This window comes from Trachurus japonicus, chromosome 16 (genome assembly GCF_045865225.1).
Source record: "Trachurus japonicus isolate A0001 chromosome 16, Traja_1.0".
Taxonomy (NCBI): Eukaryota; Metazoa; Chordata; class Actinopteri; order Carangiformes; family Carangidae; genus Trachurus; species Trachurus japonicus.
In genome coordinates this window covers 7,639,415-7,658,630 of record NC_140922.1, presented here as the reverse complement: position 1 = coordinate 7,658,630, position 19,216 = coordinate 7,639,415, and the positions used below count along the sequence as shown (strand labels likewise).

Sequence of the window (19,216 nt, the reverse complement as noted above, 5' to 3'; positions counted from 1 at the left end):
TGATTCCTGCCTCAGTCATTTCACATCATTGCTTGACTTTTGATTCCAATTATTCAGCTGTCATTGGACAGTCTTTGATTCCTCATAGTATAAAGCTCATTGTAACTCAGGTTCTCTGTGGCCGTATGGTTAGTGTGTTAGGCTACCACTCATGAAGTTGTGGGTTCAATTCCTTCCATGGACATGTTTCTTGTATGCCATTCCGCATGTCTTTGTCAATTTATTCTGCTAATTCAGCATGGTTCAGCATTGGGTTTCAGCATTCACACGCATGTTCCGTTAGGAAATGCATTTTCTAGTTTTATTCAACAACCTCCAATAATACTGAAAAATTTGAAAAAAAATTACTGTTCACTGGGTGATTAGGGGAGAGTGGGGTAATGTGAGACACCGGGTAATGTGAGACACCCCCTGTATCTAGAAAACGGAACACATTTATGGTCATCTGACCATTATGTTTTCAAGCCCCTTCCATTTCCCCATGGTCATGAAGTAGAGGACCTCATGATGCTGTGGAAAGCATGTTTTTTTCACAAAAATATAATTTTTGCATGTAAAAGTAAATTTTCTTGGTGTCAATTTAATCAACTGTTGTGCCAAAGCAAATTGATTGAGGTAGAAAAACTTACTTGATACATGATGATGAACTACCAACACATAAAACCATGTGATGATGCTGGCTGAAAATTAGGCTGAATTTCTAAGAGAGGTCATTTTTTCTAAAATGGGGGTGTTGGGGTAAAGTGAGACAAATGCTGCGGGGTAAAGTGAGACCATGGATGTATTATAATAAATCCATGAGTGAGACACTGTGAGCACACCACACACAAAGATTTACACTAGAATCTCGTCCCCCAAGCCAGAAATCTCGCGTGATCAATGATCTGTAGCCACACTGCTTTGTTATGCTATGTGCTCTCAGTCAGCTCGCTTATTTATTGGTTAATTAACTCAATTTTAGTCACATTCCACTTTGTCGGCTCCCCCCACACACAAGATGACTTTTGATCAAAATGGTCACATTGTCGGGGGCCTACAATCTGACCCCCAGACTATCTACTGGTTCTATCTGTCATTTGAAAGTTAATTAAAACATTTTGTGTTGTATTTGGTTTTGGTTTTGAGTCACTTTGTGTTGAGAAAACAAAAGTGCTTAATTGACCAATCCCCATGATTCTGCTACTAGTCCGACATTAGTTCTGGAAAGTGTGGTTGTCATAGCCTCGTAAACCAGCCTCTCGCGGAAGTTCATTTCATTTCATTCCGAGGGAGAGTCTGGCCTCATCCCCATTCTAAGCGTTTGGACTGAAACCCTCAGAAGGCCTAGCCAATCAGCGTCGCCCGCTGTGATTGACACAGCACGTTGGCCAATCAGGGACCGACTGGTGCAACGCCCCGTCACTACACCAACTTGCTGATTGGCTGAATGGGGTTGTCTGTCAACGCTACTACCAAAGATATTAAACCGTCTTTGCTACTACTCCCGCCCACCCCAAACACTTAGAGGGGGGATGAGGCCAGACTCTCCCGAGAAATGAAATGAAATGAAATGCATTTCCACAAGAGGCTGGTTTACGAGGCTATGGTTGTCAAGCTAGCTGTCAGGATTCTAACTGTGACAACATGTGTTGTTATGGTAGTTTCAGAGTGGAAAAAGTAAGTGGATCAGTTTACCCCCTTGATTTTTCTAGTTTGTCTCAGTTTACCCCTGACCTGGGGTAAAGTGAGACACGAGACCACTTTTTTTTAAAAACAATCATATTTTCACTGTCCTTCGTCCTAAATACATTCTGATAATTTCCATTGCTAGGCAACATCCTGAATTAATGGGAAATGTGTACATTTTACTGATAAATCATTTTAGCTCGCTTAGAGGGGAGCAAATGTAAAAAGTGTCTCACTTTACCCCACTCTCCCCTACTATGTATGCAGACTGAACTGGTAGCTGTGTCAGGGTCCCATGCATTCACTGGGTGGCTGGCTGAACCTCTAACCACAAATTCAAAATGCTCAAATGTGCTGGACTCTAGATTATAACCAATTAAGGTTTTTTTTTTACCAGTTTATTTGAGACAGAAGTACAACCCATAAAGTGATTGTAGCCTCGTCCTTGTAACCTAAAAGTTTTTTCTGCCAAAATGACTGGGTTTCTTTCAGGAGGATTATATTAGACAGATTATACCTCACACTATATAAACAAACAAGAGGGCAATATCTAAACTTATAGGCCATTTTGGTTGTTACTCTTATTTCAGTTTACCAAAGCTTTGTAAATTGTATCTTTTGTGTGAGGTGAATTTTGGGACGTAGCAGAAAGTGAATTAGGTGTAAAACAGGAAGTAAGTGCAACCTTTTCTACAACATGGTGATAAATAAATAACCAGATATCACAATAATAGTTTTAGACCGATGAGAATGGATTGCAAATGTGTTAAATCTCAATGTACATTAATGTGTAATGTGCCAGTGCTGTGATGACAGAGACAAAATCATATAAAACTTAAACAAAATTTTACTTTGGAAGCTAAAGATCTTGCTGCACATTTTAAACTGGCTGAACAAAGGAGTTCAAGCAGTGAACAATACAGTCTTGCTGCCTCATAGCAAAACCATGGCTGTAGTACACCTTGTATTTGGTTTTGATATGGATGTTGATCGATACCAGCGACTCTGTTTACTTTGGCAGTTGCTAGGACTTTAAGACATTCACACACTCTGATTCATTCAGTTCTGCTACAGATACCCACCCCTCACACACACACACACACACACACACACACCCACACACACACACACACACACACACACACACACATGCAAACAGACAAAATATGAGAGACTGAGGAGCTTCAACCTCAAGTTTAAGGTGCTATAACTCAAGAGGACACACCAGGGCAGGAAAAGAGACTGAACCAGAAGTAACAGTGTGTGTGTGTGTATGTGTGTGTGCAGGACTGACGGGCGTCTGACAGCAAGAGCATGTTTCCCCCCCTGTGTCAGATCCTGAAGGATCTTTGCTACAGTCCGGGCTGCTGCACGGTGTACAAAGGGCTGATGCCGACCAGCATCGCCACAGCTCTTGGGGTGAGAATCATTTCATACGTATATATTTCTATGTGATATTTTTATATACAATAGATAGTGGGCTGTAAAACCATACAATTTAATTATTATGAATCTCTCATAGACGATCCAGATCATGGTGGGACTCTTCAACATCGGACTGGGGCCAGGACGAACGAGCACACATCCTGGAGATCTGACCGGCTTGGGAGCTGCTTACTGGCTGGGTGCAGTGGTAAACTAATGCTGTTAATATTACTTTGACAGCATGTTACTGACTGTTATGTATGTATGTGTACTTGCTGTGTTATTATTTCACAAAACCGGTGTCTATTAACTATTTCAAGTGAACAAACACTAAGCAAATGAATGAGTTTCTGCCTGCTTGTCACTGATATTAAATGTACGTTAATCTTTCATCATCAGTTTATCGTAACTGGCATCTTTTCCATTTTGGCTGGACAGTTCCCTTCTTCATGCTTAGTAGGTGAAGTCCTTCAAACTCCATGGACAATTAAAAGGAAATATGGAAGTGAACATTTAATTACAGGAGTCTTTCCTCTCAGGTGGGCTTCACTGTGTTTATGAACATTGCTGCAGCAATCTTTGCCATCACTGCCATCGTGCTGTACGGCATAGACCTGGCAGACGCCTCTGTCCTCTGGATGTGTGACGGCAGCACAAACAGTGTTGAGCTTGACGGTGACAACTGCAGAAATGTGGCACTCTTTGCCCAGGTAAGCATTTCTCTAAAATAAAAACTTGGGCCACGATTACAACACAACTAGACTATACAGCATCAAAATCAGTTGAAATAAATGATTTTTTAGAGTTAAAACGTTTAAATTTCTCACCCAGCAGAGGTTATTAAGATCCATGGACATCTCATTGATCGCCGCTGGTCTCCTTCAGCTGTGTGTCAGTATTCGCTTTGCTATTCTGGGCATCACTGCTTTGACCACTGAGATGATGATGATGACAGAGGTGAAGCAAGAAGTCGATGCACACAACTGTTCAGTTGGAAACAGCTGGGTGGTAAGTTAGTGGTTTAATCACTTAGAAGACCAGTAAAACTTGGAGCAGCTGCTTTTTTATTTATAATATTTTCACAATGTAAGCGAGAAAATGTATGAATGTAGAATTCAATGCTTTGCCTGATGAAAGTCGACTTTGTTCTGTGTCACCAGGCTGATACAGATGTTGAAGATCAGCAGCCGAAGATGAAGGAACTTCTCCTGACCAGTCCTTGTGCTTAAAACCATTTGATCAGGACACCTGAATGCATATATACAGGAAGCATGCCATTATCAATTATAGTACTCCTGCTTAGACACACTGAAAGTACAGTATATATATGACACTACCTTTTGTTGGTCAATGTTTGCTGGGTTTTTTTTCTATCTTCTTATGAATAATATGTTTAAAGGTCTCTTATTGTATAAAATGAGAGGTCCTACATGTTTTACGGATGTCTACGTGTTTTTGTGTTTGGTTTATAAAGCAGGTCCAGGTTTTATTCTAATACTGTGAATGCATAAAAGCCTGTACTCAGAGAAGGAGCCCTGTTACTTTGTGGAGTCACAACTTCTCAACCATGCAGTGACTGACCCGCGCTCCACTCAGCCTTGCAGGACTTGATTTCTCCAAGTGTTTACCTGAAATCTGATCATTTTAATTCAATCACTCAGACGACAAATTCTGTCGTCTGAGTGATTGAATTAAAATTATGGTCTTCACTCTGATTGAACTGTTGTGGCTCCAGAGACAAGCCTGAGAGAGGAGTTGTAAAACTACATTCAGCTGATTCTTGATACCACAGAACCACAAATACATCTTCTTGCATATCAACCCTTCAAGTAAAGCAGCTTAAAGTGTAAAATATTAAGTAAGTAAGTATGTGTTTGAATAAAGACACTGAAAAGGGGTCAAAACTGTACAAAAACACATCAGTATATTTTGTTTTACAGTTTTATTTTCCACATATGTAACTCCATCCAACTCACTTTCAAATCCAAAATCTTAGCAGATAGCAACAAAACAACATAGTTTTCAGGGTTAAGGAAGTATTGATTCAACACAATAAGGTGGACGTAACAGCCACACTATTGAATTGTACACTGCAGTGACCGCATGTGGCCCAAGCATCACTGAGTTGGACTCAGATAAGATTCCAAGCTGCTCAAACAAAAAACTTATCAAGTAAAACTTTCACACTTCATTTGTCTCACTTTTTTCCAGTGAACAGAGCTGATAATTCTCCACGTTGTGATTTAGTGCAGTATCAAACCCTCTTTCAATGAAAAATGTGATATGTGCTACCATGACGATAATAAATACTTTTCTATTCTTAGATTTCTTTTCACGGTGTTTCACTGATAAAGCAGAGTAAAAGATGTTTCTTTAAAAAAAAAAAAAAAAAGATATTTTGGGATTTCAACGCTTTTATTGTGACGTAACAGTATGAGAGACGGGTTAGGAGAAAAGGTGAGGAAAAGAGGGGATGACATGCAGCAAAGGTTTTACTGTTTTTGACAAAACCAGAAAATGTATATTTAAGAATGTGATCATTCATATAAAATATAATAGATATGAATGTTTACCCTTCCTTTTTCCTCAAAGATTCATATTTCTGCATCATGATGGAAACCTGAGATTTTGGAGATTGTGATCTGATAATATGATACTAAAAGATTTCTACAGGATGACTGTAACTCAGGAGTGCAATGGGTGACACTGACCAAATTAACTGTACTTGTAACTGGTACCCCCTACTATCACTCCAGAAAATTCTGTGAATATTGCCCTTTGCACTCCTGAGTTACAGGGGGCCCTGTAACTCAGGAGTGCAAAGGGTGACGCTGACCAAATTCACTGCACATACACCTGGTACCCCCTATTATCACTCCAGAAAATTCTATGAATATTGCCCTTTGCACTCCTGGGTTACAGGGGGCAGTCACTTTTTGGCAAAGCCTTGCTGAAAAGTGACTGCCCCTGTAAATCAGGAGTGCAAAGGGTGACACTGACCAAATTCACTGTACATACACCTGGTACCCTCTATTATCACTCCAGAAAATTCTATGAATATTGCCCTTTGCACTCCTGAGTTACAGGGGGCAGTCACTTTTTGGCAAAGCCTTGCCGAAAAGTGACTGGCCCTGTAACTCAGGAGTGCAAAGGGTGACATTGACCAAATTCACTGTACTTGTAACTGGTACCCCCTACTATCACCCCAGAAAATTCTGTGAATATTGCCCTTTGCACTCCTGAGTTACAGGGGGCAGTCACTTTTTAAAGGGTGACACTGACCAAATTCACTGTACATACACCTGGTACCCTCTATTATCACTCCAGAAAATTCTATGAATATTGCCCTTTGCACTCCTGAGTTACAGGGGGCAGTCACTTTTTGGCAGTCCCCGCCCTCGTCCCTACGTCACCACATTCACGCGCATCCCTTGGCTGGACCGCCCCTTTATGCCGTTCTCTCTCCTCATTGTATAAAGGTTGTAGGATACAAGGAAAGTTTTCTCCTCGGCTTACAGCAGAGCAGAGTGACTGACAGACCCGTGTTTCAGACCAAACACTCTATATAAGTGATTGCTGTCGGAAGATATAACTATTTAAAGGGATAGTTCACCCTAGAATGATATTTCGCTCATTATCTACTCACCCTCATGTTGACTAAGGGCTGGAAGAATTTTCAGAGTCCACCGTCCCTTCTCTGAGTTACAGGGGGTCTCGGCGTAGCAGTGCATTTCAATGCCACGGTAGCAAAGGGACACCAGAGCTCTTCGTAAAAAAACACACACAAAAAAACATCCAAATACCTCCATGATGGTCGTATGTAATGTCCGTCTTGTGCTGAAGCCCCAAATTGCGTAATTGTCCCGAAAAAAATTAAATAAGTCCACATTCCAAGCATGTTTGTAGCATTAGCTCCTAGTGTTGTTGTCCGCTCTTCCGCTGCCAGCGCGCATGCGCAAGGTTCGCACTGAGACCGACTCGAGTCTTCAGTATCAGTGCGAACCTTGCGCATGCGCGCTGGCAGCGGAAGACCCGGACAACAACACCCCCTCCCCCCCATTCCATTTCAGGTCTATTTGGTTTAGGTCAGTCTGAACTCACCTGAGACAGTCGCAGTAACAAGAGTCTGTGATTTACCGGTAAGTCCTCAGCCTCTAAACACATCATTCATGATAATTACAAAAAAGCTGCTTGTTAAGATCGGATGTTGGTGATATCATATCTGTATCAGAGAGAGAGAGAGAGAGAGAGAGGGAGGGAGAGAGAGAGAGAGGGAGAGAGAGAGAGCGCATGAATGGTCTGAGTTTGGATACATGAAAGTCTTTGCTGTTGTTTTCTATTTGTTTCATCAGATTTTGCTGAGATTCTCTATTTTACAAAATGTACTACATTCCCAGATTAGATTGGACATACTTTATTACAGTAATCCCTTGAAATATTGAATATAGTTCTGAAATCATGAAAGTATGTCATTGACGGTGTGTCTTCTGAGGAACCGTACTTTCTAAATTTTGTGACTTTTTGGCTGCACATCCTTTTCTGTTCATCTTTCAGAGATTCATGTTTTAAACATTAGTGCTGCTCCTTTCAGGAAAGATCCTAACTCTTATGTTTTTTTTAAAGCAGTGGTCAGGTTCATTCTGGCTGTGTTGGAGGAACACCTTATCACAGTTGAAATACCTCAAATAACTGTGGGCTGATGCAGGTGTGAATGTGTCCACCACTTCAACTTGTTTTCACGCAGCATTTTCTAAAGGAACTCACAATATCGACCGATCTGCTGATTTTGTTCCTGATTAATGGATTTGCTGTGTGAAATCAAACTTCAGAAGAGCTGGTGGTCCCAACATCTCATGTTGTGCTTTGTCTGACATTTTCCGATATATTTCTGCAGTTCTCTGTGATGCGTACAGAATAGGCTATATTACATACCCAATTGTATTTACTATGTATATTGCAGATAATCATTTTGTGCAATTCCAATGAATCATCTTACATTTCCAATACAAAGTAATAGTTGTATCACTGTTTTAGTTTAATTTCATTTGCCTTTTTAAAAAAAAGTACGTTATGAATTGTATTTGAGTACCTAATATTTCTTTAAAAAAAATATATATATACAGTATATATAATAAGGCTTACTAAAACTCCTATTTATCGGTCTAAACACTCACCTGCTGCTAATTCTCATTTTATATCACAGGGCTGGGAGATGTCTGTTGTCAGGGACAAGGGAGCGACTGTGGTCACCATGGTGTCCAACAGTAAGATCATGTTTCCATCCCTTTGTCAAATCACTGCAGCTCTTGGGGTGAGAGACAATAAATATCTATATCTATCTACTGTATATCTCACAAGCTGTATGACATAATGGTCTGTTGATTTTAGGTTGATCAAGTTTGAAATAATGAGATTTAATTGTTGTGAATCTCTCCCAGCCGATCCAGATCCTGGTGGGTCTGTTCAACATCGGACTGGAGTCAGGACTAACACGCAAACATCCTGAGGATCTGCCTGATTTGAGATCTGCTTACTGGCTGGGTGCAGTGGTAAACTATATAATCCCTATCACACATTTACTGAAAATGCAACTAGGATGTCGTCATTACCCTTCCTTTATGAGAAGTACAGTTTATTGCAATGAGACACAGTAAAATGAAGAATAAAAACTTGCCTTCTATTTTTTTGTAACTCTTTAATTGTATTACAGTAATTGCTTTAGTAACTGCACTGACCTATGTGCTGTCCTCTGCTCAGTACACTACAACTGGAATCACGACAGTTTTAGCCGGCCAGCGTCCATCTCTTTGTTTGGTGAGTAAAATCTTTGTGAGGTCATGGGCTACTGTCTGAATATCTTATGTGACAAACATTATGGTCATGTTTTCCCCTCAGGTGGGCTTCACTGTGCTCTGGAACATAGTTGGATCCGTGTTTGCTTTGATTGGCATCGTGCTGTACGCCAAAGACCTGGCATATACCTCAGTCAGCTCGATGTGTGACCTGTGGGGCAGCCACTTGTATACTGACAACTGCAGACACGTGGCATTCTTTGCCCAGGTATACTCTTATTTCAGTAAAGCAAACTTTATGCTATATTTGTGGATTACTGTAATACACTTTTTTTTTTTTACAACAGCATGTGCAGCTGACCCACAATACAGATAGATAGATGGATAGATAGATAGACAGACAGACAGACAGACAGACAGACAGACAGACAGACAGACAGACAGACAGACAGACAGACAGACAGACAGACAGACAGACAGATAGAAATTAAATACAATTTGTTTATATTTCAATTTAAAGTGTGGCTGCAGTTTAAATCCTCTTTGAATCATATTGGATTCTTTGTCTCTTCTTCTACACCTCGTCTGTCAGAGTTTGTTGACAGGTATGGACATCACTTTGACCGTCCTGGCTGTTCTCCAGTTCTGTGTCTGCATCAGCTTTGCTGTTTTGGGCATCAAGGCTTTATCCAACAGGAACAGGGAAGAGGTGTGAACCAAGAAATACATAAACTCATGATCCAAGTAAAACAGGATTTAACGACCAACATCACTAAATGATGAGATGAATAGAAAATAAATTCAATTACAGTAAGACTGTAAATGATCAACTTTGATCTGTTCTTACTTTCTTAAAGTTGAGTTTGTTGTGTGTGAGCAGGGCTGCAGAGTGGTTGACATCTACCAGCCTGTGCAGAAGGAAGACTTCCAGACCAGTCCTGGTGCTTGACATCAACTCACCCAGACATATGGATGCTACACATTTTTAATGAAATTTTAAAGAACATAATCTTAAAATTGTATTTTAAGCTAAATTGGAAATGTTTAAAAATATATTAACTGTTGGCGTCTGGATGATTTAAAAATAAATCTGTTTAAATAAAATGAAGCAACAGTTAAAGATTTTTCAAGGATGAAATTCTGCTTACTTTACTGGAGAGGAATCTCCAATATTGACAGGGGGAAACACAATTGCTCAAGTTCAGTGAAGTGCATGTGCCAGGCACACCTGGCACTTCCTGTTTGCACACTGAAGCTTCAGAAAAATGTGGGGAATGCTGGAGCAAAATATGTGAATATCAAGGACAAAATATGTGAATATCAAGGACACGGTTATGTGGTTTTGTTGATTTCCATAAGCAGCTGCATGAACTGTGTGTGCAGCTGCTACTTGGAATCTGTGTTAACATAAATAGTTCAACACTTACTTTTTCCCCCCAAAGAGTTAGATTAGTTATGTTTATGCTAAGAGAAGCTAATTGGCTGAGACTATTGATGACAAATCTCAGCATCAGTTTCTATTGATTCCAGGACTGGTGTGTTTTTTTTTTTCCACTCTCACAGAATGATGCATTGTCAGTTAATCAAACACAAAAGATTATTTTATATCTCCTGTCATGACTCACTTTTAAACTCAAATTTAACATCTCTTCACGCTGCATATGATTTTTTATTTTTGACCTGTTTTGATTGTGTTGTTGACAAAAAAAGTTTAACTTTATTCTTCAGTTATTCCCCATCTTTTGATTTATCATCTTTGGCTTTTAAATCTTTAGGAAACTAACTTTTTTGGTTGTTTTTTGTTTATTTAGTGACATTGAATTTACAATAATATAAAACACACAAGAGACAAGACAAGCATTTGAAAAATGGGGAACTACAATTGTTTTACATATTTGCCTTAATAAATTAGTTCAGTGTATATAAATTATTTATTGTTGATTGATTGATCAGCAGATGTTAATGGGGGACTCTAGACTATAATAGATTTAAATTTCATCACCAACTGCTAAAGATCTATTACATTTTGAGCCATGTTATTGTGTAACACACAAAAACAAGAAAAAAAACCACGATTAACTGTAACATACATCAATGGATGAGAACAATTTAAGAAAATGCTGATTGAATTGTCAAGAATGGAGTTAGATATTTATCTTTGCAAACATTTGTGAAAAATCTCCCCTGCTAAAATAATCACATTAATACTAAAATAATTGCTACTGTTACACATATTGTTAAATTAGACCTAACTCTGCTTCAATAAAGTCTTTGCTTCGTTCTAATGCAGAAGATGTATACGGTTGATTTTCATAACCAGTTACATCCTCAGCCTGTGATGACACTCTTTACCACTAGGTGGAGTTCATCCTCTTAAATTCACACACATCCACACCTGCTCAACTATGTGCTTTCTTTACAATGTACACTTTTCAATATTATGAGAAAAACATATTAACAACATCACAAAGCTTGACCTATGTACACTAAACTTTGGGTCTATGAATACTGATTATATAGGTTTTAATCCATGAAGTGTTAATAGTATAGCCTATAGGTATATTTGTATTTTGTGAGTAGTTGTGGCAGCTACATGTTAAAACCATAACCCTGGTGTTTCTTTTCTTTTTGTAGTTTCCATATTTTAAACTGTTGGGAAAAGGGACAAAATTGTGAAAGATGTAAGAATGGCAACACATGAGATGTAATTAAAGACAAATATTACAATAAGACATACAACAACTCACAAAGTGTGAGGATAAAACAAAAAGAAAGCTGGGTCATGCTATCATAGTTATTATTCTCACAAAATCACAAAAATATAAAACAAAAACACTAGATATAATTATGCTTTATCTGATTGTTATGTCTGTGGGTTTAGTTGAGTCTGACTTACATGTTATCATTATCTCTCATGGACTCACAGGTTATTTATAATAATTTGACCACAGACATGACACATCAACATTGTCAGTCATTTCTCTGACTGAGCATTAATCTGCCTCAAAATGTTTATTTTACAAAATGAAGTCACATTTACATAAAGTTATTCTGGCATATTCTGAGGTCAAAGGTTACCATGTAGCCTGTTTTGTAACAGGAGGATGTGGGCACGCATTCAAAAGAGTCATAGACAGACACAAAGTCCTGAAATAACATTTGAAGGAATCTCAAATTAAACCCAACTGACACATTCGAGCGATGTGGCTTAATCTGATCTAATTGGTGCTTTGGTTCAGTCAGTGCAGTTGAAATCAATCCAGGATAACTGTGTACATTAGAATAAAAGTAGTTTTATTGTCAGTGCCTGGAGGCTAAATTCCTGAACACCACAGATGCACCTGCTCTATTTGTCTGCAGCCAATATATTAATTTCTCATTAAAATTACAGCAGGTGCCTCGAATGTTGCTTGTTGATTCTTGTTGATTTCCTGTTGTACAGCTCACTTACAAACACACAGTGAGGCTTAAGGCAGAGCCACAGGTATGTCTGTGTTTTTCATGCGTTATCAGTCCTGAACAGTGACATGTCTACATATAACTGGCATTTTAAGGTGCAGCTCCCAGAGAAAAAATTCACAAGGCAAATGTTTGACATATAAATGCATATTAACTCAAAGCAACAACGATATTTAAATTATGAATACAGTTAAACTCTTATGAGATTCAAACAAAGGTTCAAATCCACAACATCACATCGTATTCCAGTTATTTATGGAAATCAAACCCACAATGGAGGAAAAACGAGTTTGGAGTTATTTACTGAGGAGGTGGAGATGATGACTTAGGGCTTTGTACAGTTTGTGTTGGCATCATTGTTTGTTTTCTCTGGTGTAATACAGAGGTTGGGTCATAACTTATGGTCTGTTTAAAAGGAGTGAGACGATCTGGAGCAATAAGCCTCAGGTTACGTTTTGAAAACCAGACTGTGATCGAGCTCCTCTGAAGCTCCACAGCAGAGAGCTTTCTTTCACACATTGTCACACACATAACATCAGCCTGTTGGGTCTTGCCCAGACGTTGGTATGCAGGGGTGAGGACAGAGGAAATCAGTATCAAGGGTGAGAGGTTTCTGGTTGTAGATGTTTTGTATCCCACACATTCTTCTTGGCCATGAGTTTACCTGAAGCCATAACATTAGTTATCAGTCTCACCAACAATCTGAATTTACTTTTTGGCCACATGGTGGCAGCACAGAGAATCATCAATAAAAGAAAACACTAAAAACCTTTAAAAAAATATATAGAAAGCTGTTTGATCTGTGTCACAAATCACAAGAACCTTGTTCTTGTTTTGTTTTTTTTAGCTCTTTGTTTTGAATCAGCTCTGTTTTCCAACAAATGTCAGGGAATTCAAATACAAGACCAATAATTGATCATTATATTGCTAATTACCAGATTTCTGCCTCTTTCTGCCAGAAACAGAAAGCCTCCTTCACTACTCCTTCTTGAACAAAGCATAGAGGAATTTTACAGTTTAGAAAAATCCTGTTTGAGGTGTAATCTGCATGGCCTGAGATTGAGCGTTTACCTCCTTTCCTCTGCAGGAATTTATGAAATACAGCCAATAAATCATAACATGTGGATATGATTTTATTAGTAACACAGTTTTCAAGAACACCCTCATCATCCTTAGCTCAACCATTGCACAAAACATTGAAACCTACAACAGAGTCTGACCCTCAGAAAAGATCTTCAAAGAGGATCAAGGTTTCGCTCATAGGTTTTACATGGAGGCGTATTAGCAACTGGCTAATTTCATTGAGTTTTCTTTGAAGCCTCTTCGGTTCACTTTGTGCAGCATCAACTGGACAGACTAATCCAAGTTCCTCATGACAAAAAAACCCACACAAACTGAGCTGACTTCACATCCCTGATGATGCATTTCAGAAACGTAGCCCCTCCCACGCACCGTCTGACGAGTAGCATCTGACTAAAACATGTGGTTGTTTTTTGTTTTGTTTTTTAAGTTAAAAAAAAATGACTATTAGTTCCATTGAGACTGAATTAAGAGTTGAGGGTTACGCTGAGGTGACGGGTGCCAGTACAATGTATTCCTGCAAGGCGGGCGAATCTTTTCGTTGCCACGTGATGTTTTTCTGCGTTCCTGAGGTCACCAGATGGGCCGCATTCAATGTAGGGCTGTGTGGCCAAATCATAATCATGGAGGAGTAATTCCGGTCTGATTAAAAGCATCACTTCGCCTATTCAAATGTTTTGTGTCATCAGCCCCTTTAACCCACCTGGGCGTAGACAGAAAGCGGCCTGTGGCAGCCTTTACGGAGGGAGAAAGGAGCTGCACCAAAACCCTTACATTTAATACTGATAGCTGTTTATTTATAGCTTTATCTCAGGCACAAAGGTCTTATTTAGATCACAATGCATTTGCATAAACGTAATCCCTTTGGGCTAATTGGTAGTGCTAATTAATCACTTAGTTTTTTACTTACTGTACATCTGTTCATCGTCTTATGTTTAATTTGGTTCATGTATTGCTTTGTTTGTCATGGTCCTAGTTTTGGGTGTTATTTTCCATGTAGCTCCAGCATAATTGCTTTAAGGTCAAGGTCAAATTCAAGGTCAAGATGCAAAATCATGGGAAATCTCAATGTTTCGAACCCTAACCCTATCAATATCTGACACAAGTGAAAACCTGTGCCCGTGCATGTTGTACATCAGACAATGTTATTGTCCCAAACCTAACTCCAACCATAACCGTAACCCACATCCCATAACCCGCTGGGGGCTGGTCAGCAGTGCAGAGAGCTCTCCAAACAACCTGGACCCCAGCGCGTCATTTGTGCACAACCTGCACCAGAGTTAATATATGGTGTTTCATTCTCTCTTCTCTGTGACTCCAAGTATAATCACATATTATTGCTTATTATTATACAACGGGACGTCTGAACAATGGGTTCAATATGGTCGGAACAATGGGATGTCAAAACACTGAGATTTCCAAAAAATGGCACATTTTGGGGCTATCGGTTTGTCGGAATGATGAGCGGACCCTGTGATTACCTTCTGTATCTCACCTATGTTTGATTGCCACGCCTGTGTCTCATTTCCTCATGTTCACCTCAGTCTTTTCCCATTGTCAGTACCTCTGCATTCGTCCCGTGGGTTCATGCCCTGTGGTCAACCTGTGGTTTCCTGCGCGTTCCTGTCCCTCCGTGAGTTCATAAAATAGTTTATTTGTTTCTGCGGTGCGCCTACCTGTTCTTCGAGTCTGCATTTTGGATCCAGTCACTCCAAACCCTGAAAGGAGTAACAATATCCCTCATATGAGTTCATGTTTGTGTCCAGTATTCACTCTCTTTTAGCTCTGTTTTGGTCTCCACCCAGGGAAAGAGAAATGATTGGCTGTTTAGCTGCTAAATGTTCCATTACTGTATGTTCACTGAGTGGTTGCTAATGTTGCAACAAGCTTGCAACAAATTTACCAGTTTGTTTCTTGTTGTTGTTAGTATGCTAAACACCAAGCCCTGAAACAAGAAACCATGTTTGGTGACAGAGAAGACTTTCAATTCCATCCAAGAGGTTATAAAACGTTGCCTAATGCCAGTGTTTGTAGGTATTTGCCTTTGTGGATCATTTTCAGATTGACTTCGTGTAAGCCTTTTTCTCTCAAAGTTGCTGATGAAGCAGATGCAGTGTGTGGGCCTCAGCTCACTGAACATTGATGCTGGTGGATAATTTGCCAGTGGAAATTTGGAGAGCAGTTGTGAGAGATTTGGCTCGTTAAGAAGCAAAGGGAAACTTTAAATTCCTCCTGTCTCAGTCTCGTTCTGTTGGCACACAGGTATCCAGACAACAGGGTCTGTAGCTTGTCTAAGCCAGGGCTGGTAATTGGACACAGTCTAATCCTCCATCAATCAATCAATCAATCAATCAATTTGTTTATTTCAGGCATGTCAATTTAAATCATCATCATCACACTTCATCATCAAATAATACAATACATGGCCGAAAGGGAAAAGCGGGAGAAGCAAAAGCTTATCTAGTCCCGCCCCCACATTTATGAACAATGACAGAAATTATTATATTTCTCATGCTGGCATTGGTCAAAAACCCTAATCGGTCCATTGGGTTCTTTCACTCTGGTCATGAAGGCTCTAACTGCATGTTGCTTTTCATATTATTGCTTAATTTTTTTTTGCCTCTGTCAGGGAGTTTCAGGAGGATCTCATGGTGTCAGTCTGTTTTTCTGTTTTTCTGTTCTGGTCTCATTTTCCTGTGTTCTTCCTAAGACTTACTTGCGATATAGAGCTGTAAAGTAAACCAAAATACCTTGATTATGAACTCTGGTAGACCTAGACACAGACAGGACTGTGGTAGTAGACTAGAAGTTCTCAGTCTTTATAGTTTAAATCATCTTTAAGTCATCTTACATGTCTTCTCATCACTCATTGTAAAAGGTTACATGTCTGTTCAAGCTGGGAGAATTTCAAACAATGTGTATGACACCTTCACTGAGGTTAATTTGAATCTTTACTTGAGGAGTGGAGGAGTTAAATTATCCAGTATTTCACACAAAGGAGCGAACATGGGAAACCTGTTCTTTTCTTTCCACCCTGTTACTTTTCTGACCCTCACATTTACCATCCTGCAACCACCTACCCAACGCTCCAATGTCTCTTTCACAAAGCTATTTGCATAACTTGTACATTTACCTCCACTAGGAACTAACTTTATCTTTACAGTTAACATTAGATGATGTAGATACAGGGTAATTTGTAGGGTTGCACATCTCTCTGTGATAAACGATTCGATATGAATCTAGATACACAGATTACGATTCGATTCAAAAACGATATCCTTTTAATACAGACCGATTCGATCCGATTCGATACAGTGTAGGACGATTCGATTCTACGGTTAATATTTGTTGTAGGCTAGATATTTTATAAAATAAAGAATTGACTATCTTACAGTAGTAGTACTACAATATATCCCCAAGCATTGTTGCTTTAAAGCACTGGCAAAAAAAAGAAAGAAGATAAAGAGAATAACAACAAAATCACATGTCAATGTATTTATTCTTTGACATGGACCAATATCTGTGAGAACGTTTTTGTAATTAGCCCTTTTCCACCGAGCTGGTTCCGGTGCTGGTTTGGAGCCAGTGCCTGCTCAGCACCAGTTCTTGGTTCAGCACCACCTCCTTGCTGGGTCAGAGCTAAGAACCGGTTCTTCCAGGGGCTGGCAGCGGAGTTGCCTTAGCAACAAGACTGCTACGTATTACGTTTGTTTATCGATGAAGCTAACTAGCTGAGCTACAGGCGGTGGCTAACAGCAGCTAACGCTCATATCAAAATATACGTCGAAACGTAGTTGCGATTACAGCGAAGACGGCTGCTTTTTTTCAGCCGGGTTTAGAGTTATCGCTCATTAATAGCCTAGTCTATGCTTCCACGTCGGGTCCAGTGTTCAACACCCGCAGGTCGGACCAGGTTGTCTACCTGTAGCAGGCAGCAGAGATAGGAGCAGCTCCTGGATGGGGAGTGTGCTAATAGCAGCAGCAAAGCTAACATCAGGACGTCATCTGTTAAACCCCCCGTCCCCTCCGTTATTGGACACAACATGAAACTACTCCAGTTAGCGAATCGTGTTGTAACAAAGATATTCGCAGGAAAAAAAATGTTTATACGTGGCCCGTTGATTGATTTATGAGCTATTAAAGACACCGCTAACGGCTAAGCACTCTAGCCCATAGCGATAACCGGTTCATGACTCTACAACCGATTCATCTAGGAATTCATGGCTAATTTGTATCGATTCAGGAGGCTGCTACCGATACAGCCGAATCTCTCACTTGTTAAACCGAATATCCGGTCGCATCGGTTTATCGTTCACAACCCTAGTAATTTGGCTTTTGCTATATTGTGAAGTCAGGGGTCAAGAGGTCACTGGGCTGATCAACTCTACATACAGCTAGTGGGTCATTTGGATTGAGGTCAATGAAGCAACTTTCAAAACTATTAAATAGATCTGTATTATACAGTGACAGGCCATATTTGAATCGGTTTCTCTTTACTAAATTAAATTAAATTTTTTCTCTGCTTACATCCAGTCTGAAAAAAACAGACAAACAACTGAACGACATTGTTTTTCTTTACACTTGTTCATTTCTGTCAGGACACTTGACCTGACTGTCAAACGTGCTGCGGGGACACAAGACTTAATGTGCCAAAGATAGAAAAGCCGCAACCACATAATTACAGAGCACTATGGGTGTTTCCAAACTAGCTAACCATAATATCCTCTTCCTCTTTTCTCTTTCTATTCCAAACTATAAGATTTCTCTAGAGGAATTGGGTGTTAAAGCCTCCTCAGCAACACCTGAGAGCAGCTGAGCATTATCTAGTTTCAGTTGTTCCATCTAACATTTGACCTTAAAGATATTGTCAGGGTAGTTGTGGTGAAACTCACATGAAAAAGGGAATAACACTGTTTTTACTGCATGGCAGGTGTAGAGGTGGAGATGCATATCAGATTTAGGTCGCTGACTATAAAATCACATCCACGCCCATATCTGTTGTTCTTGTGCTTCATTTACTGAATGTAAATAATGATACAGTTAGGCCATTTTAATTAATTATGCAATCACTTTTTCAAAGGAGGTTAAATCGAAAGCAACTGGACTTAGTTATTTGTCTAGGAAGACGTTTCACCTCTCATCCAAGAGGCTTCATCAGTTCATGTACGCATCTGACCAGGCTGGGACTGGTCCAACTATCTGGTGTGGAGACTCACTATTTAACCTCTTGTGTGGGCGTCCACACCAGATTGTGAACGCCCACACAAGAGGTTAAATAGTCTGTCTCCACACCAGATAGACAAATAACTAAGTCCAGTTGCTTTCGATTTAACCTCCTTTGAAATTGTGAACGCCCACACAAGAGGTTAAATAGTGAGTCTCCACACCAGATAGTTGGACCAGTCCCAGCCTGGTCAGATGCGTACATGAACTGATGAAGCCTCTTGGATGAGAGGTGAAACGTCTTCCTAGACAAATAACTAAGTCCAGTTGCTTTCGATTTAACCTCCTTTGAAATACTATGACCTGGGCAAATGAGAATATGCACCGGCTTATGCAATCACTGTTCACAATCAGTGTGCGGGATCATCTCAAGTTTTTTATTTGAATTCTTCATTGCAACTTATTTGGATTTTACACAGGCCAGACTTAATTTTATTATAGTAAATGTAGATGGGATATTAACCGATACTGATTTTGTTGTAAGTTTATTCAAAAAGGAAAAAGGATAAGAAAAATCACACCTACAACACAAATCGCAAATGTAAGTTATTCACAAAAATGAACAGAACAGA

General features: G+C 39.6%; 1 protein-coding gene across 1 annotated transcript; it reads left to right on the top strand.

Moving 5' to 3' along the window:
• The first annotated feature begins 2,947 nt into the window (after positions 1-2,947).
• Positions 2,948-9,859, top strand: LOC146971621 (membrane-spanning 4-domains subfamily A member 4A-like). Its single transcript, XM_085801045.1, has 6 exons — positions 2,948-3,084; positions 3,188-3,298; positions 3,490-3,546; positions 3,630-3,800; positions 9,475-9,591; positions 9,763-9,859. The coding sequence occupies exons 1-6, from the start codon at positions 2,980-2,982 to the stop codon at positions 9,829-9,831; spliced, it is 630 nt and encodes a 209-aa protein (XP_085657171.1). The 5' UTR covers positions 2,948-2,979; the 3' UTR covers positions 9,832-9,859.
• Positions 9,860-19,216: the final 9,357 nt, after the last annotated feature.